Genomic DNA, 24,869 nt, shown 5'->3' on the forward strand with positions numbered 1-24,869 from the left:
AAGAGCCCTGGACCCGACGGAATACCATCTATTGTCATCAGACAGTGCGCTGAGGAACTGTCTATACCTCTTTGTATTTTATTCAATCAGTCACTTTGCTCGGGACTCTTTCCTGATGCGTGGAAAGTTGCTCATGTGATCCCCATTCATAAGGACGGCGACAAAACACAATGTGAAAATTACAGACCGATCAGTATATTATCATGTTTTTCTAAAATCTTTGAATCGATCGTATACGAAGTAATTTATTCACACGTTCATCCTCTCATATCGACCAAACAGCATGGCTTTGTTAGGAAGAAGTCTACGGTATCAAATCTCTTAGAGTATAAACATTATTTGTGTGGGGCGTTTGCCAAAAATACTCAAGTCGAATCCGTATACACGGATTTTTCAAAAGCTTTCGACAAGGTTAACCATGCAATACTGTGTTCAAAGCTGCAATCGATGGGGGTTCACGGGTCATTGCTCCGTTGGATCGAATCATACCTATCCAACAGAAGCCAACTGGTCGCCCTTAAGGGTGAGATTTCTGAGCCAGTATTTGTAACGTCGGGAGTGCCCCAAGGGTCTCATTTGGGTCCACTCTTATTCAATATTTTTATTAATGACCTTATCAACCACCTGAAGTGCCCATGTCTATTGTACGCTGACGATTTAAAAATATACTCGACTATTTCTAATCTCGAGGACGCCCGATCCTTGCAGGGTGACTTGGATGCGGTGTCTCATTGGTGTACCAGTAATTTAATGTTTCTTAACATCAAAAAATGCTTTGCAGTAACTTTTACTAGAAAAATTAATAAAATCAGTTTTGACTATAAAATAAACGATAAAATCCTAATGCGCCGCAGTCAAGCTAAAGATCTGGGGGTAATTTTTGATGAACGGCTGACCTTTAGGGAACACTATGATTTCATATGTAATAAGGCGTCTCGGCTCCTTGGCTTCATACTGAGAGCATCTAAACATTTCAAAAAGTCCCGGAGTCTTATTCATCTTTTTAATACCTTGGTTAGAAGTAACTTGGAATACGGAGCTATTGTCTGGTCACCTTTCTACGCAATACACACAAAGCATATTGAAAGCGTACAAAGAAAATTTCTACGTGTGCTCTCATTTAGGCAGGGACTCCATCGCAAACTGAGCTCATACCAGGTCAGATTAGATTATTTCAATATGATTTCACTCGAGGGGAGACGTAAATGTAGTGAACTAATCTTTCTGCATAAGATTGTCAACTCACTCATCGACTCCCCTTCTATACTATCATCCCTCAATTTCAATACCGTATACAGATCTCGAAGGTATCATCACCCTAAGCTTTTTTCTCTTCATGTTTTCCGTAACAATACATCATTCTACAACCCAGTCGTCAGAATGTGCCGCCTTTACAATGACACCGTACTGGCCCAACCGGACATCGACATTTTTACGTCTAGTCCAAATGCCTTTCGAAGGAGTATCGCTACCATTTTTAATTAACAATCTTATCTTATTTTCCTCTTTCACTATTCTCACTCTCACACACATAATATTATATTAATTAACATCTTAATTTTCTGTAAAACGTAAAATGTAAACTGAGTTTTTGAAGTTTTGATGTAACATTCATTATTAACCTATACTTTATAGGATGCATGTTGTTAGGTTACAATTTAGTCCATAAGCTTACGTGCTATATAATTTGTGAAACCTTAATTGTAATCTGTTTTGCGTCTTTAATAAATAAATAAATAAATAGATATGATGAGTGCTGCTGACAACGCCACTCTTGTGGCGGAGTTTTGGGCTTGACACTGTGTAGGTTTGTTGTCGACACGAAAAGAAGAAGATCCTGAAATGATTATGATTGCATATGCGCATACGCACCGGCCTTGGTGCGCCAGTTGTCGTCGTTGAGCGCCTCGAGCAGCGCGGGCAGCACGAGCTTGACGCCGTGCGCGCTGAGCCGCGACATGATGAGCTTGGCGGTGTCGTCGGCGGCGGCGCGCACGTACTGCGACGTGTCCCCGAAGCAGTTGAGCAGGTGCGGCAGCACGTGCACCACGTACGGCTCGAACAGCCGGCCCAGCTTGTGGCACAGCATCTCGAACCCGAACAGCGCGCCTGCAACGCCCCACGACTCACAATACGGCATTTGACACCACCAATCGATTGATGTATTGTCCAACTAAAGCCCGGTCTGTGAGCATGTAGAATTTTGTCCAATGACCCCAAGCTACCCATCCTTATCGCTCGCGCGTAATTATGTTGCTGTCGCGCTCGCACACTCACTGCGGGCGCCCGTCGCACAGTCGCGACAGCAATGTAATTATTAAGGAACCGTCCCATCAGTGACATTGACAGGGGGGCGCCACCGTCATTACCGGATTGCTGGTTCCGATTTTTGCCATGTTGGAAACTGTAAAGTTGAACGATGGTGGCGCCTCCCTGTCAATGAGTTTGGTGGGACAGTTCAGTGTAGTTCATCTATAGTTTTTAAAACTGTCAAAACGACACTCTTATAAATGTTGTATGGCAGGCAACAATACAAGCCAATGACGTTATTATTTTGCCAACTCAATTTAACTACTCTTTTCAATAACAAAGCAACCAAAATTCTTATTTTACAGGTAATTTGGAATTGATTCAGTTTCTAATGCCAGATTTCAGTATCTTGGGGAATGGTATCAAAATATATTGGCTCGGACCGCGTATTATTGGTTTTGTTCGCTTAAAGACATAATCCGCGCGATTTGGTTATCGTGAGGCGACCGAAGGAAATGAAGGGAAAGAGCTCAAGGGAGGTGCCGGTGCGATGATATTGAAGCAAAATAAATTAGTAAATAAGTGGCCCCACGAACCAAAATTGGGCCTAATATGTACATGATGCAATGTGAGGTATTATTACGGGACTAAAAAGGACACTCCGACACAAAAACAAAATGGAACGATCTTGGAGATGTATTCATTAACCGACTTATTTTAATTTTTTTTTGTCTTTAATGCCTCACGTTTTAGTACATAAGGCAAATTTCAAGGTCATAAGGCATTCTCTGCCATTTATAGATCGTTTCATCCACGAAGACGCGCCCCCACCTCTTTTTGGTTGAGGGATACGCGGACGCGAACTAAAATCAGAAATAGGAGCGTCGGTTTAATAAGACCAAGAAATGCAATATCTTTAAAAATATCCGAACTGAAGTGTAATTTTCCTTACCTTCACGGTACCTGTAGTTTTTCTTCTCTTGTACCGCGTCCGTGAGTTTGCCCATAACGTCCATCGATTTTAGTGACAAAATGCCAAGCCCTTTGATAAGACCAGCGATACCGTACGCTGCACCCTGATAAATAATAAACTTTATAATTTAACAGCAACATAAATGTGAGATGAAATTATGCACGTAAACGTCACATTCGATTTGAAGGCGAACTGACAGGGGCGTCTTCACAGTTACCACGGTAAGATAAACAGTGAAGAATGTTCGGTGTGTGTAAGCGAGACCGATAATCCGGAATATTTTCACTGTTGTATAAAAATAGACTTTAGTGTACTCTCTGTAAGAGCCGTTATCGCTCGCTCACCTTCCTGTCGCCGTACTTCTCTGCCGTGAGCAGTTGCTTGACGAGGCGCGCCATGATGCCGTTGATCTCGTGCTGCAGGGCCTTGGAGTTCACCAGGTGCGGCAGGCAGTTGCTCACCGCCTCTTGCACCTGCCAGGTGGGACTTGGTTTTATGACAAATTCCTAGCTGTGTTGTGAGTTGGAGAACAATGGACTACAGCTAATTGGAAAACATTCTCTACTTTTTTTTTAAAGATTTTTGTTTTTAAGAATTTATTGCACAAATTAAATTACTAATACTCCCGTTAGCCCCTCGTACTAAGCTAAATATGTTTGTATCACGAGTGTGCTCACCACAATAGTCGAGCGGCGCCGTGAACCGAACCCGCGTTCCCCGGATCACGAATCGGCCAGTCCGACATCTTCACCGTTCGGCTATCGTGACTTTCGAAATGTGATTACGTGAATAAAGAAATTCAATTTGCACGAGACAATCGATCAAATGTAATAGAATAACTGGCATCAGTAGTGCTCGTTTGGTGTTGTTAAGCATGCGTCGACTGTATGTTGAAGCTTGGCAATTGGCATGCGTATCGTCTGCAGGATTAAAACATGACGCTATTTTCGTAGTTTCGAGTCCTGTCACTGCCGCTCATGCTGGCATCTCACTTTGCGTGAAAGAGATGGGATTGTGTGAGAGTGAGAGAGATGCTCGAAACTCAGGAATGAGGGCTATCGTTTTTATACTTAACAGTTGGCACCCCTGGCGATTGACAGCACCTTACTCTACAGTGGCGCCATCTTGATGAGTGCAAATGCGATAGTCCTCCTACCACTTTAGCGCTCGCCAGTTGGTGCCACTGTCTTCGCTACTAGCAAGTGACAGGAGCTTACTCTACAGTGGCGCTAACTGGTGAGCGCTAAAACGATAGCCCTCATTGTCCACAGCAGCGGTACCTGCTGGCTGGGCGTGGACAGAGCGGCGATGAGGCGCAGCGTGATGGGGCGCACGCGCTCGTCGTTGGGCGCCAGGTGGCGCGCCAGCGAGCCCATGAGCAGCACCACGCTCTGGCGCACGCAGTCGTAGTGGCCCGACTTCGGCGCCTTGTCCAGGAAGTTCTCGAACACCGGCAGCTGGCTGCTCACGGTCTCCTGTAGACGAGAACTCGTGTGAGATAGAGGACGAGCGAGGAGACCCGCTGCGCGCGCACGTCACGCAACAAACGTGAGCGGGAGACTTTTGTTTAAAAATGTAAAACGACATTCGATCTGAGGAGTGCACTGTTAAAATGAATTCGATTTTGAATGCTCGATGTGATTTAAAGATGTTGCGTCTTTTAATCATCGGTGAACGGTGTTAACTACACCAATAAACATTACAGAACAAAAAACAATCGTAACAAAAGAACGCGAGGTAGGGCTGCTGTGTAGCCAGGATCTACAGCTTGACTCCCAATAAAAACCCAACCATAGTCCGGTGGCCGAGCACGTAGAATTTCGTCCAATGACCCCAAACCCATCCTCATCGTTTGCGCGTAATTATATTGCTGTCGTGACTGTGCGACGGGCGGCCGCAGTGAGTTTGCGAGCGCGAAAGCAACAAGCAACGAGCGCGAGCGATAAGGATGGGTAGCTTGGGATCATTGGACGAAATTCTACGTGCTGGGCTGGGCTTTAGTGAAGGTCATGTTTGTCAAGGGGGAAAGTTAAACGTAACAAAAGAAGTCATCGTCGTGGTCAATCTGGCTGTTTTTACATGACCTAGGTAAGATTAATAATACTAACACACACATGCACATATACATTACATACGCAACACAAACTTGAAGAGCAATGTGTTATTTATTTTTTGTTTTGTGTAAAACTTAAATATTAATGTCTACCCACTTGATATGGCTGCCACAGAATACCAGCGTTATACTCTAGGTCAGTCTTTCCCAAAGTGGGCGATAACGCCCCCTTGTGGGCGCTGCAGGCTTAAAGGGGGGCGGTAAGAGACCCCGGAAAAAAATCGGGGCATTGTGTAGAGGCTTGGGAGGCGATTTATAATATCATCTACTAGGAGGACTCTTAGACACCGACTTAGCACTCGACTCTTGACTACAAAAATGGGGACGCTAAAAAAGAATTTATTCTCAAAGTGGGCAGTAGACCAAATAAGTTTGGGAACCGCTGCTCTAGGTCTTGACCTAGGGCATAGCACATGCTGAGTGGCTGCCATTTTAGTTCAAATTTAACTACATAAGTAAGTAATTATATTGTTGTAAGTAGTCTAAGGATGTTTGGACTAAATAACGGAACAAACTGCATTGAATCTATATTGCATGTTGTGTCAGCCTATAATTGTTGTTGCATTGTAACTTTGTTCATAATTGTTATTTTTAAGTGTACATGTTGTTATGTAACAATGTTGGTAGACCTAATAAATAAAAAATAAAAAAACATTTCTTTCTTCTTTCTTTCTTTCATCGTGCTTACCTTCCCGTACAGATCAACCACAGCCATGGCAGCGTCCAACATGACAGCACGCACGGCCTCGTGGCGGTCGCCGAGCGCGTCGTGCACGAAGAAGGTGATCGCAGCGGGCGCGGCGTGCGCGGTGAGGCGGGGCGCCAGCGCGCCCAGCGCCACGCCCGCGCCTCGTCGTGCGCCCCACTCGTCTACTGCTGCCTCCACCACGTGACCGAACTGGTCTAGCTTGGCCGGGATCAGCTGGGGAATTATTCGTCACTAAAGTAAGGCATACTAAGTCCAAATAAACCGCACGTCATGCGCACGCTATCGTCAATGGACAAGTTTCCAATTTTTTTCTTTTAATAAATCTTGAAAATAGTTGAAAATATAAGTAAAACTAATAATAATGTGAAAGAATCATGAAAATATCTCTACAAATACAAAAGTTACAGGGCCCTAGAGTTGCGCATAACAAATATTCGCGCCATTTTGATCGGTGTAGTCACGACAGTAATTCGGAGTACAAACGAAAATATGGAGGTAATTTAAATACAAATTAATTTCTCAGCCTTTTCTTGATGGATTTCAAAAATAACTTCACCGGCTTTTTAGTTTAGGTCTATATTTTAATCCCATTCAGTGAAATCTAATGTTTTCAACATCACGAAACTTCTCCATTGACAATTACTTGCAGCTTGCACTTTCAATAATAAAATTTGGTTACTTTTTACTCTTTATGTCGCAAGTTTCGTTTTATTTTTGGTACCAAACAAATATTTTTCCATTCTTTCTCGTTCTAAATAACAAATTACTCACCGGCAGCTTCTCCTTGTACAGGTCCATGAGCTTCTGCAGCACCAGGTCGCCGGCGGCGGGGTCGGGGTCCCGCTCCACGAGGTGCGCCAGCGCCAGCGCCGCCGCGCGCTGCACCGGCTCCGCGGGGTGCGTGACGTCATCCAGCACCAGCTCCACTAGCTTTGGCTCCTGGCTCCACTGCTGCGCGAGAGGTAACCTCTTCCAGAGCTCAGTCTACTCACCGGCAGCTTCTCCTTGTACAGGTCCATCAACTTCTGCAGCACCAGGTCGCCGGCGGCGGGGTCGGGGTCCCTCTCCACGAGGTGCGCCAGCGCCAGCGCCGCCGCGCGCTGCACCGGCTCCGCGGGGTGCGTGACGTCATCCAGCACCAGCTCCACTAGGTCCGGCTCCTGGCTCCACTGCTGGGCGAGAGGCAGCCTCTCCCAGAGCTCTTCGGCTAGTTTTCTGTATACAATAAGCTGAATAAGTGCACAATTTTCCTCGGCCAGCTGAAAAGTCCATAATATAATAGTTGTGAATATACTTCTCTTTCCGCTGACAAATGCCTTGCGCATTATGTAGGACTTTCCCACTATAACCCGACGGTGTTCTTTAGGGCCAATGAAAGGAAGCCACGGATTTTCCAAAAAAATTTTTTATCTTTATTTAAGGAGCTTTGTCAAGATGACAATGACGCTTCATTAGATATGTCACCGTAAAATTGTGAATTCCGTCAGATTATAATTTGACGTAGTTAAATTACAATCTAACCTTACCTAACCCACTGTTAGTTTACAATATAACGCGTCATATTATAAACTGACAGAGTTCACAATTTCACGTTGACAATGTCAACTTTAGGTACAATGTATTTGTGTCTTACTATCTAAAATTGGATATCTAAAAAACTAGAAAAACACAGTATAAGGCTCCCGCCTCCTCCTGCATAGGAGAAGTCAGGACGCTGTTGCACCTGCCGACCGAACACCCGTCAGGTTGGAACAGCTGACCTGGCCTGTCTAGAATCTATAGTTCTAATCTATGTTCGTTAGTCTGATTAAAACTCGAGAACGGCTGGGCCGATTGAGCTGATTTTGGTTTTAAAATGTTTGTCGTAGTCCAGGGTAGGTCTAAACGGTGAGCAAATACGCGTGCGATATTCTTTTTCTGTGACAGACAAAATTCCACGCGGGCGAAGCCGCGGGCGGAAAGCTAGTAAATAATAATAGCATGAAACTGCTACATATTATTATTTACTCTAGACAGGCCAGTGAATTTATTCTAGACAGGCCAGTGAAGTGAATGAACTGACTTGTTGTCGGGCGCGATGTCGAAGGTGGCGATGAGCAGGCGCTTGGTGAGCGGCAGCGCGTACGCCTCGTCCGCCAGCATGCCCGGCAGCCGGTCCTGCACGCACATCAGCGCTCGAAGCGCCGCGTCACGCACCACCTGCGCGAGTCACGCTAATGTTCAGAGGGAGTCTGGACAAGTGTTCGTGAGCGGGTGTGGCTTGAACCCAGAACACACGGTGAAAAGCAATGAGGGCTATCGTTTTTATACTTAACAGTTGGCACCCCTGGCGATTGACAGGACCTTACTCTACAGTGGCGCCATCTTGATGAGTGCAAATGCGATAGTCCTCCTACCACTTTAGCGCTCACCAGTTGGTGCCACTGTCTTCGCTACTAGCAAGTGACAGGACCTTACTCTACAGTGGCGGTAACTGGTGAGCGCTAAAACGATAGCCCTCATTACAACGAAACTGCAACTTCTAGTTGAACGGAATCTATGGCAGCAACTCAAAAGTAACTAGAAGTTGCAGTGTCGTTGCAATTGCGTTTGACCGTGTGTTCTGGGCCTTAGGGCCTCAGTCCGCGGGAAGCGGAGTGCGTAAAAGACATAACGCGCAAACAAGGTAGACGATAGACGCGTGCGCAGACTTATGCGTCAAGCGGCAAATTTTTATACAAATTATACGCACTTAGTACAGGTTCGCGAAAATGTAAAACTAAATAAACTCAAAGATGACTGACTGACTGATTGACTCACTGACATAGTGATCTATCAACGCACAGCCCAAACCACTGGACGGATCGGGCTGAAATTTAGCATGCAGGTAGATGTTATGACGTAAGCATCCGCTCAGAAAGGATTTTATGAAACTCCACCCCTAAGGGGGTAAAACGGGATCCACGCGTACGAAGTCGCGGGCGGCCGCTAGTATATCTATAAATCTGCAAGTCTATAAGATAAAATCGTGTCTGTAGTAATAATAAAATAAACTTATATTCTGTGGGTCAGATTCCATTTTGAACTGTCGATTTTTCATTTGCAGCAAAAGTAATTTAAGTGAAATAAATACATAAATGCAGGCCGCTACCAACCGTGCGATGTGGAAGTCATTGGGGGAGGCCTATGTTCAGCAGTTCCTGTGGCTGAAATAATGATGACGAAGATGAAATACATAAAGCCCTTTTTGGAAATAAATCAAATTATTTCCAAGTGGCGCGCACTTACATCGAGCGGGTTCTGCAGGCCGGCTAGCAAGCAAGACACGTCGTCGGTGGTGAGGCCGCCGCGCGCCGCACAACGCGCTGTCTCTAACAGCGCCACCGTACACGCTGTCTGCACGCGCCCGGAGCTATTACCTGCATAAAGTTCATCAATTAATATTCACTACACCATTTAGTCCTAAATGAAACAGAACTTTGGATGGAAGGCCTTCAAATGTTACCGAGGAATGTTCTGCTAGCGAGACTTACGGTAGATGTCAGTAAACTGAGGTAGTAATAATTATGAACAAGGCATAATGATCTGTAATGTGTCATATAGCCTTTTTTGATTCCCATGTATACGGCTGTCAAAAAAAAAATGATTGAGTATATGCAATTTTGATATTTGACGTGATATGTCAGCCGTTTGGTGTAGTGGTTTAGAACGGACTACCATGCCGAGAGGTCCCGATTTCCCAACAGAAATTGAAATGATGAATTTTAATTTCTGTGACGGGTCTGGGTGTTTTCCTATAGTATACTTACCTATAGTATATATTTACAAAAAAAAAAGTATTATAGTATGTCTGTTTATACCCGTTGTCTAGTACCAATAGCAGGCCTGTTCATCTCCGCGAGTTTACATCGAAAACAAAACACGCACGATGGCCCACCTACAGGATACTATTCCACAAGGCCTCACATACGAGCGAACATTGACTCACGCACGCGTATTCTTGAAGAAATAAAGAAAAAAATAAATAAAGAAAATGGTGTACTAAATACTGTGCAGTACTTAACTGCCTAAATAATGACAAAAACACAGAATGTACTTTTTTAAGTTGCCTCAAGACACTAAAAGGTAAATAAGTAGTTAATATTATTCATGATAATTCATGCTAAATCATGCATTTCCTCCGCCATTTTCCGCAGTTTGGCACCTCACGTCACATCATTTTACCGAAGTCAGCCCTATAGCTTCGGCGTAGTGCCGATCACTGACGTTTGTCAACAAAATGATGCTTGATTCTTGAGACAGGTTAAATTACACCATATTGTTAATGACATTGAGCATACATTTTTTAAATACCTTCGCGAAGTAAAACTTCTGTACGTAGTACTTATTATTATTCTGTGCCAATAGTACAAGCTTTGCTTAGTTTGGGGCTAGCGGCGCAGTGTAAAATGTCCAAGGATATTTATTATTTAATGAAGAAAATTGAAATAAAATAGTCAGAAAAAACCACTTACTGATCAGATCTATCAGCAGCCGGAACATGTGGTCGATGGGGAAGAGCTCGGGCCTCAGCATGGGGTCGGCACTCTCGCGCAGCGCGGCGTGGTGCGCGATCACGCCCAGCCCGCTGATCATGGCGGCCTCGTCGGCGCGCGTCGCCGTGCGCGTTAGCCCTGCGAGCAAGTTACAACTGTATTACGAGGCGCGTAGTGTCGATTGTACGAAATAAAGCTATAGTCTGGTCTGTGAGCACGTAGAATTTTGTCCAATGACCCCTAGCTACCCATCCTTATCGCTCGCGCGTAATTATATTGCTCTGACCGGGCTTTACCAATCCTAAAGGAGAACTTTAAAAAAATTGCCACTAAAACGAAACTTTTATTTCTGAAATCAACAGGTCCAGTGCATGATCCGGATAAGATGAAGATTAAATGAAAAATAGACAAATGATGCAGTTTTTAATTTAATTGACTCCGAAAAGCCAATGAGGGTCTATCGTTTTATCGATGACCCGTTAGTGACATTGTAGTGTAACGTCCGGTCACTCGCCAGTGGTGCCAACTGACAAGTTTAAAAACGGCCTTAATGCCGCCCTTACCGAATGCAACAGGTTGATGGCGCGGATTGTGCCCTTGTCTAAGTCATACTGGAGGTCGTGTAGACCACGTACCTTGCTTGAGCAACGGGAACACGTAGCAGAAGCCGGGCGCGGTGAAGTAGTTGTCTGGCGGCGGCGCGTCCTCGTCGTCCGACACCTTGACGCCCGCCGTCACCGAGTGCACCAGGTTGATGGCGCGGATGGTGCCCTTGTCTAGGTCCTCCTCCTCCCAGCTCGGGTCTAAGTCACATTAGGGGTTGTGTAGACCACGTACCTTGCTTGAGCAACGGGAACACATAGCAGAAGCCAGGCACGGTGAAGTAGTTTTCGGGCGGCGACGCGTCCTCGTCGTCCGACACCTTGACGCCCGCCGTCACCGAGTGCACCAGGTTGATGGCGCGGATGGTACCCTTGTCTAAGTCATATTGGAGGTCGTGTAGACCACGTACCTTGCTTGAGCAACGGGAACACGTAGCAGAAGCCAGGCGCGGTGAAGTAGTTGTCTGGCGGCGGCGCGTCCTCGTCGTCCGACACCTTGACGCCCGCCGTCACCGAGTGCACCAGGTTGACGGCGCGGATTGTGCCCTTGTCTAAGGTCGTGTAGACCACGTACCTTGCTTGAGCAACGGGAACACATAGCAAAAGCCAGGCGCGGTGAAGTAGTTTTCGAGCGGCGGCGCATCCTCGTCGTCCGACACCTTGACGCCCGCCGTCACTGAGTGGACTAGGTTGATGGCGCGGATGGTGCCCTTGTCTAGGTCCTCCTCCTCCCAGCTCGGGTCTAAGTCGCATTGGGGATTGTGTAGTCTGAAAGAGAAACGAGTATTTTAGCCTTAAAGGTCAGCTATTCATGTATTCTTCCAGATAGTTTTCTCATTTCGTCAAGAATGAAGATTTATGAATCTGTATTGTATTCTGGTTTGTTAACAAATTATTGGGTGTTTTTCAATTACTTTCTTTAGCCAACATTTGATGGGACTTCATATTATTTTATAGGCTATGATGAATACAATACATAAGTAAATCAATTCGGTGTCTACTATCTCGACGAAACCACCAGCCCACGACGCGTCCACTCTTCAAAGACACACATGACTGAAAGGCCGCTACGGTGACAGTAACTTCTTATCACCGTTATCGTGTTTTACCATACCTGATAGTGAACCTGGCGACCGTGTCTCCCACAACAGTATGTCTGGGCAGCAACGCGGGGCGCAGCGCACACAGCGCAGATAGAAGGCGCGGCGCGGCCAGCGGCGAGCGCAACGCGCCTATCAGCGCCCACACCAAAAGGCGCGCGCGCGCGGCCAGTGCCAAAGCGCTGCCTGCACGCACTGCTTCTAACAGCTCCGCCGCTACCACCACGCGTGCGTTTAGCTGCAAAAGAGACGAAAGTCAATTTTAATTTTATTTTATGAAAGAACTAAGGCTGGTTTTAGTGTCACGCGGACCGTCCGGTGCGGACCCGCTCCGCACGGCCAATCTGTATGAACTTCTGGGGGGCGTTTTAAAGTAATGCGGTCCGGAGGAACCGCTCCGCTCCCTAGCAGTTCATACAGATCGGCTGTGCGGACTAACAGTCCGCGTGACACTAAAACCAGCCTATGGCATTGATATGACACTCAATTTATTATACAGGGTAGAAACAATAAGTGATCTCACTTGATTGTTTCTAAACTAGATATCGAAAAACTGGTTATTGATCCTAATGTTAAAAGTGTTTCACAAGGTCCATTTCAGACGGTATAAATAATAGGTTACAGAATAAACTAGATCTATCCAAAAAATCTATGTTTCCAGCTCCATCATAGTTTTGATGTTATGATTGGCGCATTACATCACCTATTTCTCCCTAAAAATACAGAACTTGTTGCAGCTACAGCTCCTGTAACTGCTCCTTGTAGCTGTACAAGTGATGTGGACATCATCTTACCGCGCTGAGCTTCTGTCGGATGACGCTCTCCTTGGCGAGCTGCGCCTTGATGGCTTCCTTCTGCTTAGCGGTGAGCGGCGCCTCCTTGGTCTTGCCCTGCTTGCGCATCTTCTCTTCAAGTTCGCGTCGCAGCTGTAATTCTTCTAACTGCTCCTTGTAGCTGTACGCTTTGCTTTCGCGCTTTAGGTTCATCTCTTTGTTGTCGTCATTACTGAAACATGAAGTAACAATCAACTTTGCTCTGTTTTGTGACATCTGAGATTTACAAAAAACATGTCATGTGACAGATATTTTATTAGAAAGTGTGGAATAAAGATCTGCGCAAACGAAGAAGTATCTACGAGGTACTTTTATGTCCATCAATATTGATCAAACTGTATCGAATAACGCACACAGAGAACTAAAAGTACAGTACAGTCCCCCAAATTACCGAGAACGCCGGGACTAAAGTACGGGGGAGTCCCTTAAAAACATTACTTACCCAGGCACAGAGCTCTTGTCGTAGAGCTCCCCGTCGGGCGTGAGGTAGGTGAAATATTCCACCCTCGTGACGCGCAACAACTCTGGGTCCACTAGCGCGTCTAGCGCCACCTGTAGCGCGTCGCCCGCTATGGCCTCCGCGTTTGTGCGGACTAGCGTGGTCACTAGATTTGACATCGTCTGCAAAAAAAAGGTTATTATAGTCTATCCAATATAGCTTGATTAGAATGACGGCTGTCAAACGAATGTGACTAGTGATGGGTATGTTTCGTACGGTTCACATAGATGTATCGATAAGTTTTCGAAAAATGATATGAAAAAATGCACCCAATTTTTCTTCATATATCTTTATTCATAAAAATTACAATTATGATTTAAATTTAAAGACAGTAAAATTTAAAATTCATGTCAAGGGTGTACAACCTAAGTCGTAGTCATTATCATCAGTGTTCTTCAGTGGTTTTTTCCTCTCGCTAGAGGGCGGTGGGCATCTCTTCTAGAGCAACGGTGCTATGAATACCCAAAAAATTACCGGTGATTGATTTCCGATGTTTGATTATTTAAGAATGAAATGTTTTTTGGTTTTTAATAGTGAACATTTAGAAAAACGCATAACTTGACTTAAATATGTTAAAAAATGAGTTAGAAAAAAAATTGTTAAATACAGTGTGAGTCACGTTAAAGTGTACATATGAAAATAGATAAAACTAGACCTATTTTTATCGGCAAAAAAGAGGTCAAATTTTTTTTTAGATTTATTTTTTTATTTTTTATAGAATTTTTTTTCTTCCAATTACTTATTGTAAAGAAAACGTAATAACTTTTAAACTAAGCGGTATATCCTGATAAAATAAAAGTAGTTATAATGCTAAATAACAGGCGATACTAAAAAAATACATAAAATACACAAAAAATGCCAACAAATAATAAAAAAAATTACTTTTTGAAAAAAATCTGCTTTTAAATTCGTGTTTTTTTGGTTATTTGATAAATTTCTCCAAAAAATGCCCCTATAACAGGTGGTTTTTATTACTTTTTATTATTTTCTATCGTATTATCTTTGTAAAACCAAAAATCGCATGTCTCTATCCCTATCACAACATTTGCTCACACTGTATGTTAAAAAAATAGTTTTAATTTAATATGACATTTGTCGATATGTCCCAACACTAACATTTTTGTAACTCGAGATAACCTTGTAGAGACGTCGTTAATACTCTAGCTTGATTTTTATAATTTCGAATTACTACTTATTGGTGTAATTTAACGCTGCATTTACACGAAATTATCATTTTTATTGGAAGCACTGTCGTCGAAAATATTGTTTGTAGGTCAGACGTGAATTATTTCTTGTCCGCCAATATTTTGCTCTCATTGATCGCTACTACAAAGTTATGTCGTTACTTTTGATGACAGCTGTCATTCTAATCAAGCTATATTGGATAGACTATAGTACTCATCTATTTTGAGACGTTTGTTTGGAAAAAGAAGGATAACCATCTTATTTACAACTAGATGCGAGACACTATGCCCTGGCAATGCTCTCATTGCACAAACTACCGTAAATATTTTGCTCCTGGCATATCTTTCATCATCATAACTGATATCCATAAATCTCACAAAGCAACTGGTTGAATGTAATTAAGAAAGTCACAAACTAGGTAGCTTACCTCGGTAGGAGTATATCCGGTCACATATAAATTAATCAATTTCTTAGAATGTGTGTCAACTAGTACTTCGGGATCCAGGCGTAGATACACGCAAACCTTTTGCCACGCCCGCTTGCTTATGGCCACGACTAGAGGGTGGTGGCAGGACGGTAGAATGTCGAGAGCCAGACTTTCCGTGTCTTCCTTTGAGTAATCTGAAAAGCAACGTTCCCTTCAGTCACGTGCCTAACAAGTGATTCATATGACATTAAAAGATTCAAACAGTTCTTACCTTTATATGAACACAACGCTTGAACACAATCTAATATCATCTTCCCTGTAACATCTGTTCCCTTCTCTTCTGGGGGTGATTTCTCTTTGGAAACGAATATCTTTCCTTCCTCCAAAATTTCATTTAATTTTAACACTAAATACCTAGCCAATAGGGCTCTTTCTTGATTTGCTAGTAATGATCTGGCTTGTTCTACGGCCGCGTCGCGGACTGACTTGATTGGCGATAGTAAGACTAGTATAAATGCTCTATACACAGGAGAATCCTTCTCTTCAGCCACTACTGAGTATTTTTCCAACACTGTTCTGCATAGCAACACCACCTGTATTAGGACTATAAAGGGGTAAATGTTATAGTGCAACCCGGCAGTGTAAACAAAAAAAAATGAATGGGCTACGACAGTAAGCGGTATTACCTACATCGTGCATTCATTCGGATTGCATCAATAACATTCAGGCAAATAAGTATATCAAAATAAGACAGTTAATTTACACAGATGTTAATACCGTAACAAAAGACAAGTATCGACGAAGAAAAATAAATGATATAAACATGGCGATAACTAATTCAGACGAAGAGGGACAGTAATAAAATTACTTTACAATTTGACCAAGTGCATTCGCAAAATATCTATGCCATATTAGTTGTGGAATATAGAATCGAATCTATAAACGCATAGATGATTAGAATAAAAAATTTAAAACTGTTTAAAACTTTCTATTTGATTAGATTTATTTATAGCTCCGTAGCTCTGTTTTTAATAGATGGTGGACAATAGTCGATAAAAATTTAAGAAAGCGATTGCAAACTGACATCCTAAATAACAAGTGAAAAAGGGGGAGATGAACATAAACGGAACAAACACCGCATGACAATGAACTAAGTCTGAAGCGAGTAGGTGGTTACCGTCGTCGGGCGCGGCGGCCAGCGCGCGCTCGTGCAGCAGCACGTGCTTGGACGCGTGCGCCAGCGCCGCCCACGTGCTCGCGCCCGGCAGCGTGCGCGCCGTGTCCAGTAAGACTAGAGCCAGCATGGCCGCGATGCCTTCGCATACTACTAGGTGCTGGGGAAGTAAACATACTGTCAGATTCAATTGTTTTTGAATATTTTAATGTTTATGTAACTTATTTTGTTATAAAAATTTACAGCGCAACATTATTTTTTTCACTAAGACGCTTTTGAAGGGTGACCTTGATTGAGAGCGTCCAATTTGTTAAATAAATGTTCGCAGCTGCGCAGGCGTTTGTGTATCGGTTGTTCATAAAAATATCTGTACATTTGCACGAAGCGGGAGTCCTTGTTGATTGATCGGTAGTTTGTAGGGAGAAGTGAATTAATTTTATGAGATTGCGACATTGATTCCCGCTCAAAAGATTTTGTGATTGAGCCGAACCGCCCCTTTCCTGTTCGGACATAGCTTTTTTTAAACCTTGTAATTCTCTGCGAGCCATGTGCACCGCCCACTACCACTGAAAAGTTCTCGAATGACCACAGCCGGGAAGACGTATCTAATGGGGGCAGGCCTCCCACTGACGATCTGGTGAGGAGTGCGGGAGGTGCCTGGATGCGGGCGGCGCTAGGACTTGTTATAATGGAAATCCATGGGGAAGGCCTTGTGGGATATGATGCTCAACCACAATAAGGAAGCTAGATGTTAGTGCTTCGTTCCGAGCGGGTGTTGTGCTCGGGGACCAAGGTCCAATTTACACCATCTTGGTTTGTCTATAATACTTGGCAGGATATAAAACTCCGTCACCGCGATGCAGGTTTGTATGAGCGGCGGAGTGTGCCATAGTGTAGTAGTGACAGCGCCATCTGTTGGTACACAGTTTGTAGTGGCGTATCGTCGGTGTCGCCACAGCCTTTGTCCAGCAGTGGACGTCATTTGGCTGAAACGAAGGAATTCCCACCTGCAATGGTTGTTGGGCGGCGCGCTCCACAGCCTGGGCCAGCGCGGGCAGCAGGCCGTCGCGCTGCGGCTGCGACACGCCGCATGCTCGCACGCCCGCGGCTACCAGCGACATGTACGCGATGCGCACCGTCTGCGTCGTGTTCTTGGCCGATAAGTTCTTCTGTGAAAGGAAATTCAATATCTCAGAATACATTGTGTAAAATTATTGATATGATTAAATGTCTGATATGTGTGCATGGAACCGTTCAGAACAAACTGCATTAAATTTATATTGGCATGTTGTGCCAGCCTATAATTGTTGTTGCATTGTAACTTTGTTCATAATTGTTATTTTTAAGTGTACATGTTGTTATGTAACAATGTTGGTAGACCTAATAAATAAATAAATAAATAAAACAATTATCACCTTTTTTTTCAAGTCACGCATCCCGTTGTGTTCAGCGTTTGCATCGACGCTGCGTAGGCGCTGGCGATACGGCGACGTTCGAAAGATCCTAGTGTGGAGTACGCCTACTAACGCAAACTATGTATGAATGCATAATTTTATTTATGTAGGTATATGAAATTCATACTCGTATTAGGAATGGAATTCTCTGCCGTGGATGTTCCAAACGCGAAAATTCACACAAGTTTTGCCTTCCCAAAGAGCGTTAATCATCATGGTCTCCAGCTTTCATCTAGCCACTGCAGTAGTCTCTCCTAGATAAGGTCTCCCCGAGCGTACCTTGAACATGTCGAGCAGCTTGTCGGGCAGCGTGGCGTCGAGCGCGGGCAGCCAGGCGCGCAGCGCGTGCAGCGCGCCCAGCAGCGTGCGCTCGTGCGACTCGCCCTCCAGCACGCGCGCCGTCTGCGCCAGCACCTCCGCGAACAGCGCCGCGCGGTCTTCGGCCGACACGTTCAGCGAGCTGAGGATGGCCACGCCCTACAAAAAAGAGATCATAATCATAAAATAAATAAGTACAAAATACTGTCGTCGTTTCAGCCGAAAGACGTCCACTGCTGGACAAAGGCCTCCCCCAAGGATTTCCACAAAGACCGGTCCTGTGCCGCTCGCATCCAGGCACCTCCCGCGACCTTCACCAGATCGTCGGTCCACCTAGTGGGAGGCCTGCCCACGCTACGTCTTCCGGCTCGTGGTCGCCACTCAAGAACTTTCCTGCCCCAGCGGCCATCAGCTCTACGAGCTATGTGCCCCGCCCACTGCCACTTGGTTTTAGTGATTCTGCGGGCTATGTCAGTCTATCTGGTTCTCCTACGGATCTCATCATTTCCAAAATATTGAATGGCTATCATTTTGATACTTAACGGTTAGCACCACTGCGCAATTGACAATACCTTACTTTTCAGTGGCACTATCCTGGTGAGTGCAAATTTCTATCACTTCAGTCAGCCTCAATGGGAGCTGAAAACAAAATAGTCTAGCNGAAAACGCGCTACCCCCCAGGGGTTACAATTACGATTTTTATTGTACGAGTATTTGAATAATATTTGTCACTGTCCATAGGCGAGACAATACTTGAAAAAGCCGACACATCGTTCTACACGCACGAACGGTACAAGAATGGGGTTCTTACCATCGGCTGCGTGGGACAGCCCAACGTTGGGAAGTCGTCCCTGATGAACGCGATCATGGGACGCAAGGTCGTCTCAGTTTCCAAGACTCCGGGACACACCAAACACTTCCAGACTATCTTTCTGACTCCGCAGGTTAGTTATTATGTGTTCATTTAATCTCAGTGGTTCACCATTCTTTCATCTCTTTATTTCACTCACTCATTCATCATTCACTCTGTCACCAAATCATTCATCATTCACTCTGTCACCAAATCATTCACCATTCACTTTCTTACTCACTCAGTACTTCATTATTCACTTTCTCACTCAATCCTTCACTATTCACTTGCTCACTCACTCATTACATTAACCATTCATTGTGACACTCACCTACCCATTGATTCACTATTTGTGTACTCACCAATTTTTCATTATCTGGGGGCANTGTTTTTTGGTTTTTAATAGTGAACATTTAGAAAAACGCATAACTTGACTTAAATATGTTAAAAAATGAGTTAGAAAAAAAATTGTTAAATACAGTGTGAGTCACGTTAAAGTGTACATATGAAAATAGATAAAACTAGACCTATTTTTATCGGCAAAAAAGAGGTCAAATTTTTTTTTAGATTTATTTTTTTATTTTTTATAGAATTTTTTTTCTTCCAATTACTTATTGTAAAGAAAACGTAATAACTTTTAAACTAAGCGGTATATCCTGATAAAATAAAAGTAGTTATAATGCTAAATAACAGGCGATACTAAAAAAATACATAAAATACACAAAAAATGCCAACAAATAATAAAAAAAATTACTTTTTGAAAAAAATCTGCTTTTAAATTCGTGTTTTTTTGGTTATTTGATAAATTTCTCCAAAAAATGCCCCTATAACAGGTGGTTTTTATTACTTTTTATTATTTTCTATCGTATTATCTTTGTAAAACCAAAAATCGCATGTCTCTATCCCTATCACAACATTTGCTCACACTGTATGTTAAAAAAATAGTTTTAATTTAATATGACATTTGTCGATATGTCCCAACACTAACATTTTTGTAACTCGAGATAACCTTGTAGAGACGTCGTTAATACTCTAGCTTGATTTTTATAATTTCGAATTACTACTTATTGGTGTAATTTAACGCTGCATTTACACGAAATTATCATTTTTATTGGAAGCACTGTCGTCGAAAATATTGTTTGTAGGTCAGACGTGAATTATTTCTTGTCCGCCAATATTTTGCTCTCATTGATCGCTACTACAAAGTTATGTCGTTACTTTTGATGACAGCTGTCATTCTAATCAAGCTATATTGGATAGACTATAGTACTCATCTATTTTGAGACGTTTGTTTGGAAAAAGAAGGATAACCATCTTATTTACAACTAGATGCGAGACACTATGCCCTGGCAATGCTCTCATTGCACAAACTACCGTAAATATTTTGCTCCTGGCATATCTTTCATCATCATAACTGATATCCATAAATCTCACAAAGCAACTGGTTGAATGTAATTAAGAAAGTCACAAACTAGGTAGCTTACCTCGGTAGGAGTATATCCGGTCACATATAAATTAATCAATTTCTTAGAATGTGTGTCAACTAGTACTTCGGGATCCAGGCGTAGATACACGCAAACCTTTTGCCACGCCCGCTTGCTTATGGCCACGACTAGAGGGTGGTGGCAGGACGGTAGAATGTCGAGAGCCAGACTTTCCGTGTCTTCCTTTGAGTAATCTGAAAAGCAACGTTCCCTTCAGTCACGTGCCTAACAAGTGATTCATATGACATTAAAAGATTCAAACAGTTCTTACCTTTATATGAACACAACGCTTGAACACAATCTAATATCATCTTCCCTGTAACATCTGTTCCCTTCTCTTCTGGGGGTGATTTCTCTTTGGAAACGAATATCTTTCCTTCCTCCAAAATTTCATTTAATTTTAACACTAAATACCTAGCCAATAGGGCTCTTTCTTGATTTGCTAGTAATGATCTGGCTTGTTCTACGGCCGCGTCGCGGACTGACTTGATTGGCGATAGTAAGACTAGTATAAATGCTCTATACACAGGAGAATCCTTCTCTTCAGCCACTACTGAGTATTTTTCCAACACTGTTCTGCATAGCAACACCACCTGTATTAGGACTATAAAGGGGTAAATGTTATAGTGCAACCCGGCAGTGTAAACAAAAAAAAATGAATGGGCTACGACAGTAAGCGGTATTACCTACATCGTGCATTCATTCGGATTGCANAAGGCGTGCGCCAGCGCCGCGCGCGCCGCCGCCCGCTGTCCGCAGCGCCGCGCCAGCCGCCGCAGCGCTTCTTGCGCTGACAAGCGCACCCACTCGTCTTTTGAGCACAGGTTCGCTGCCGAGAAACATACGTCATATTCAGAGACAATAAAATAAATAAATAGAGGCCTAGAACTGCTTGCTTGTCATTGCTAATGTCGCAAATGTCTGTTCTAAAGATATAGGTTTCTTGAAAGCTTACTAGTCAATATCTACACTGCATCCTCACATAAATTAAGGAGCAACCGCAGTCAGATTTTTGTTTGCAAATGGCCAGAATGAATGGCACGACTATCTCTTATGCGACTATTAATTGGTATCATCAAGGAACGTTCCACAAAATCTTCTGCCATCAAATCGATCTTTTTACGGATTATTGAAATTCATCAATCCCAAATCCTAATCTCTAGAACACGTCCTTCTCATATTGACGCGTATGTGAATAACTGAGTTATTCGCTCACCAATCAAGCTCTTAGCAATATCCACAGCTGGGCCATCCAAGGATATCTGCAGGTTATCCAGCACTTCACCGACTGCCTGCACGATGGTCTCGGGACTCCGCAGCATGGCCTTCTGCAGCGCCGGCAGCAGCGCCTCGTGCACCTCCGTCCGGTCCAGCAGTTGGAGTAACGCGCCGCAGCCGCGGATGTAGTTGGCGTTCGGCCGGGTTTTGACGCTGATCAGGCTCTTTGTGAAGCACTCCAGCATTTTTGGCTGTGACAAGAGAAGTTGATTTTATTGGTAGATAAAAAGCCATTGCAAATAGACACAATAAATCAGCATTAGAAATATCGTCGTTTCAGACAAAGGATGTCCTTTGCTTGTCAAAGGCCTACCCAAGGACTTCCACAACGACCGGTCCTGGCCGGCATCTGGCAGGTGGACGAGGCCTGCTTACACTGCAGTTCATAGTTGCCACTTAAGAACTTTTCTGCGCCAGCTCCCCAGTTATGTGCTAACAATAATATTTTCTTTATAAACCTTGTGTTTCGCGATATCTTCCTCGTGGCCTTCATCGGCAGCATGGCGGCAGAGCGCGGCCAGAGTCACGCACACGTGCGCGCCCGCGTCTGCCGGCTGCGCGATCAGCACGTCCGTCCACTTGGACAGCTTTTCCGGACCGATGGCGGTCCATGACGCGTGCAACTGTAGACAAGTTTTATTTTGTGTTCTATTTGCTTAAATTCAAATTATTTATTTCTTGAAATATGGTACAGTGATATAAGGTCTTAAACTATTACAATAAAGGTCCATCATATTTTGCTTTAGGGCCATATGAAAGTAACTTAGGAAACATAATGCACAGAATGGTCTAGTACCCAACCTAGCATGTCAGGCTACAGGAAAACAAATAACTACCCTCCATTAACTAGTTAAATCTCATTGTATAATGTCTGACTATGTATTTTATTTAATTCTTCCAAAATGATTTCCTTCAAACAACTAAAAAGCTATAATATTTATTTATATTTTCTAAAAGAAAACCTACCATAGAATAGGCTTTGTCATTCCTTTTGCTGTCCCCATATGCGGTGACCACAGCCAGCAGGTTGGCTTGTGTCAGCACAAGGGAGGTGTAGTCCACTACATCTTCTTCAGTGCCCTTCAGAGTACCATCCACTATTATGGTTGACCATCGCAGTGCATAGAGTCCACTCTGACATATGTTCTTACTGTAAAAATATGCTCAACATATTCATGCTTGGTTCAAGTAATTTTTTTTATTTAATTAAATACAAACAAAATATATTTTCATGCTAATTGTGTCTCAATAATTTGTACATACAAATAATTCATTCACAGTACTAAATTATCCCTAATTGTGCAAATAAATATTTGAATTTGAATTTAAGCTGATTTAGCAGAAACTATTAAGATATTAGAATTTTGGAAATTTAATATTATTATTTATTGATGATTGCACTTACGATGTTGCAGTATTGCGAAGCTGCTCAGATGTATCGAGCAGGAGTGGCAGCAAATTTCGCAGCACCCACTCACGGTGGTTTACAGCAAGGTATGCCAGCAGGCCCTTTACATATGACTGGGATGTAGAGTCCCGATACCGGTGCAGGGTCGAGACCACTACGCGGCACACAAAACGCACTGCTGGCTCTGTGATTCCTGTGTAACAATGTTGTTATAGTATAATGTACGTACTTATTTACACTTTTTAACACAAAAATATTTTAGTTTATGTTCTGTAGTATGTAATAATATTGCTGTGTACTAAGAATAATTTACTTAGTACAAAGATTTAAAAATATTTTTTCTACATGTAAATGGAGTGTGTGGTTTAATGAATCTCAATGCTATTTTGCTCTAATCATCCTACTAATATTATAAATGCGAAAGTTTGGATGTCATGATGTCTGGATGTTTGGATGTCTGGATGTCTGGATGTTTGTTACTTTTTCACGCAAAAACTACTGAACGGATTTTGTTGAAACTTTACAGTATTACGGTTTATAACCCAGATTAACATATAGGCTATAATTTATGACGATCTGTGACATACCTACTAAAGGACATTGTCAGAAACCGCCTAAAAAACCGCCCAAAAACATTAACCCATCATAATTATTTTCTATTTTTTTTAATACATTAAGCACCCTTTCATTCTAATGGACACTTAAGCATTGAAAAATTAAATAAATAAGTCTTTTAACGTTTATTCTATAATACTATTACAACTTCCGGACGTTTTGGTGCGTGGCATGGTCTAAAACCTATCAAGTTCCATAATTTTTGCCGATAAAATCTGTACGAGGCATTACCGTACTTTATTGCTGGGAGTCCATGTATAGTGATGTTCCTGCGGCCATCATAGACAATAAAATATCGATTTTGAAAATAAAATAAATCGATTAAACTGCTTTGAAGACTAGATTTGCGTTAAAAGCTAAAAAGATATTGACAGTTTGACACTATTACAAGAAGATATCTAAAGTGTCCAACTGGTCGAAGGTCGTAAATAAAATAAAAATAATTAGGACCATAAACTGATATTCATGGTATCATAACTGTAAAAGTGTCAGAATCCGATGTTGAATCCAATGCCAGTTGAAGTGTGAGAAACATATATATTTTTTTTTTATGTGACAGGAGGCAAATGAGCAGACGGATCACCTGATATCAACCTAGTATAGTTGCCAGTCTCTCATAATCTATGCCAATGAGGGTTTTCGCGATTGAAAAATCCGCCAGATGGCAATACGTAGACGTGAGGTCCAAATGCTGCATGATTGGTTATTTTTGACATGACATTGACAGATATCCACCAATCATGCAGCATTTGGACCTCGCGTCTACGTATTGCCATCTCGCGGATTTTTCAATCGCGAAAACCCTCATTCATAGCACATGTATAATAATAGACCAAATGAACTTTTATAGATTGTGAAAGAGAAGATAAAGATTTTATTATTTTATTAAAATCTTGCCACGAGGTAGTTTTTCAGTAGAAACCAGGATTGGATAATCGCTACAGGCAAGTATCAGAACATTTTATAAATATTTTTAATCGATTATATCCATGTGAATCGTTTTAATAAATTGTCATTTTACTTTTTCAATTAAAACTTTTTCAATCCCTAGTCTTGTCAAACTGTCATAATGTCAACAAATTA

At 42.9% G+C, this 24,869-nt stretch overlaps 1 protein-coding gene across 1 annotated transcript in view; it reads right to left on the reverse strand.

Moving 5' to 3' along the window:
• The window catches only part of l(3)80Fj (lethal (3) 80Fj), a 51,414-nt gene that overhangs the window by 23,331 nt on the left and 3,214 nt on the right, over positions 1-24,869 (reverse strand). The window contains exons 3-30 of the mRNA XM_028302483.1: positions 23,169-23,364; positions 22,730-22,913; positions 22,222-22,386; positions 21,702-21,954; positions 21,176-21,314; positions 20,757-21,061; positions 20,486-20,679; positions 18,113-18,310; positions 17,387-17,548; positions 16,383-16,539; positions 15,477-15,809; positions 15,206-15,399; positions 13,537-13,715; positions 13,056-13,266; positions 12,276-12,499; positions 11,736-11,929; positions 11,437-11,537; positions 11,195-11,372; positions 10,539-10,697; positions 9,313-9,443; positions 8,108-8,244; positions 7,038-7,260; positions 6,817-7,005; positions 6,025-6,258; positions 4,504-4,698; positions 3,568-3,696; positions 3,203-3,326; positions 1,873-2,109 (exon numbers count right to left, since the gene is read on the reverse strand). Of these exons, the coding sequence (XP_028158284.1) occupies positions 1,873-2,109; positions 3,203-3,326; positions 3,568-3,696; positions 4,504-4,698; positions 6,025-6,258; positions 6,817-7,005; positions 7,038-7,260; positions 8,108-8,244; positions 9,313-9,443; positions 10,539-10,697; positions 11,195-11,372; positions 11,437-11,537; positions 11,736-11,929; positions 12,276-12,499; positions 13,056-13,266; positions 13,537-13,715; positions 15,206-15,399; positions 15,477-15,809; positions 16,383-16,539; positions 17,387-17,548; positions 18,113-18,310; positions 20,486-20,679; positions 20,757-21,061; positions 21,176-21,314; positions 21,702-21,954; positions 22,222-22,386; positions 22,730-22,913; positions 23,169-23,364 (5,325 nt within the window). The remainder of the gene's footprint in view (positions 1-1,872; positions 2,110-3,202; positions 3,327-3,567; positions 3,697-4,503; positions 4,699-6,024; positions 6,259-6,816; positions 7,006-7,037; positions 7,261-8,107; positions 8,245-9,312; positions 9,444-10,538; positions 10,698-11,194; positions 11,373-11,436; positions 11,538-11,735; positions 11,930-12,275; positions 12,500-13,055; positions 13,267-13,536; positions 13,716-15,205; positions 15,400-15,476; positions 15,810-16,382; positions 16,540-17,386; positions 17,549-18,112; positions 18,311-20,485; positions 20,680-20,756; positions 21,062-21,175; positions 21,315-21,701; positions 21,955-22,221; positions 22,387-22,729; positions 22,914-23,168; positions 23,365-24,869) is intronic.

Source organism: Ostrinia furnacalis, unplaced genomic scaffold (assembly GCF_004193835.3).
Source record: "Ostrinia furnacalis isolate ACB-3 unplaced genomic scaffold, ASM419383v2 OfSCF1130, whole genome shotgun sequence".
In the NCBI taxonomy this organism is placed as follows: domain Eukaryota; kingdom Metazoa; phylum Arthropoda; class Insecta; order Lepidoptera; family Crambidae; genus Ostrinia; species Ostrinia furnacalis.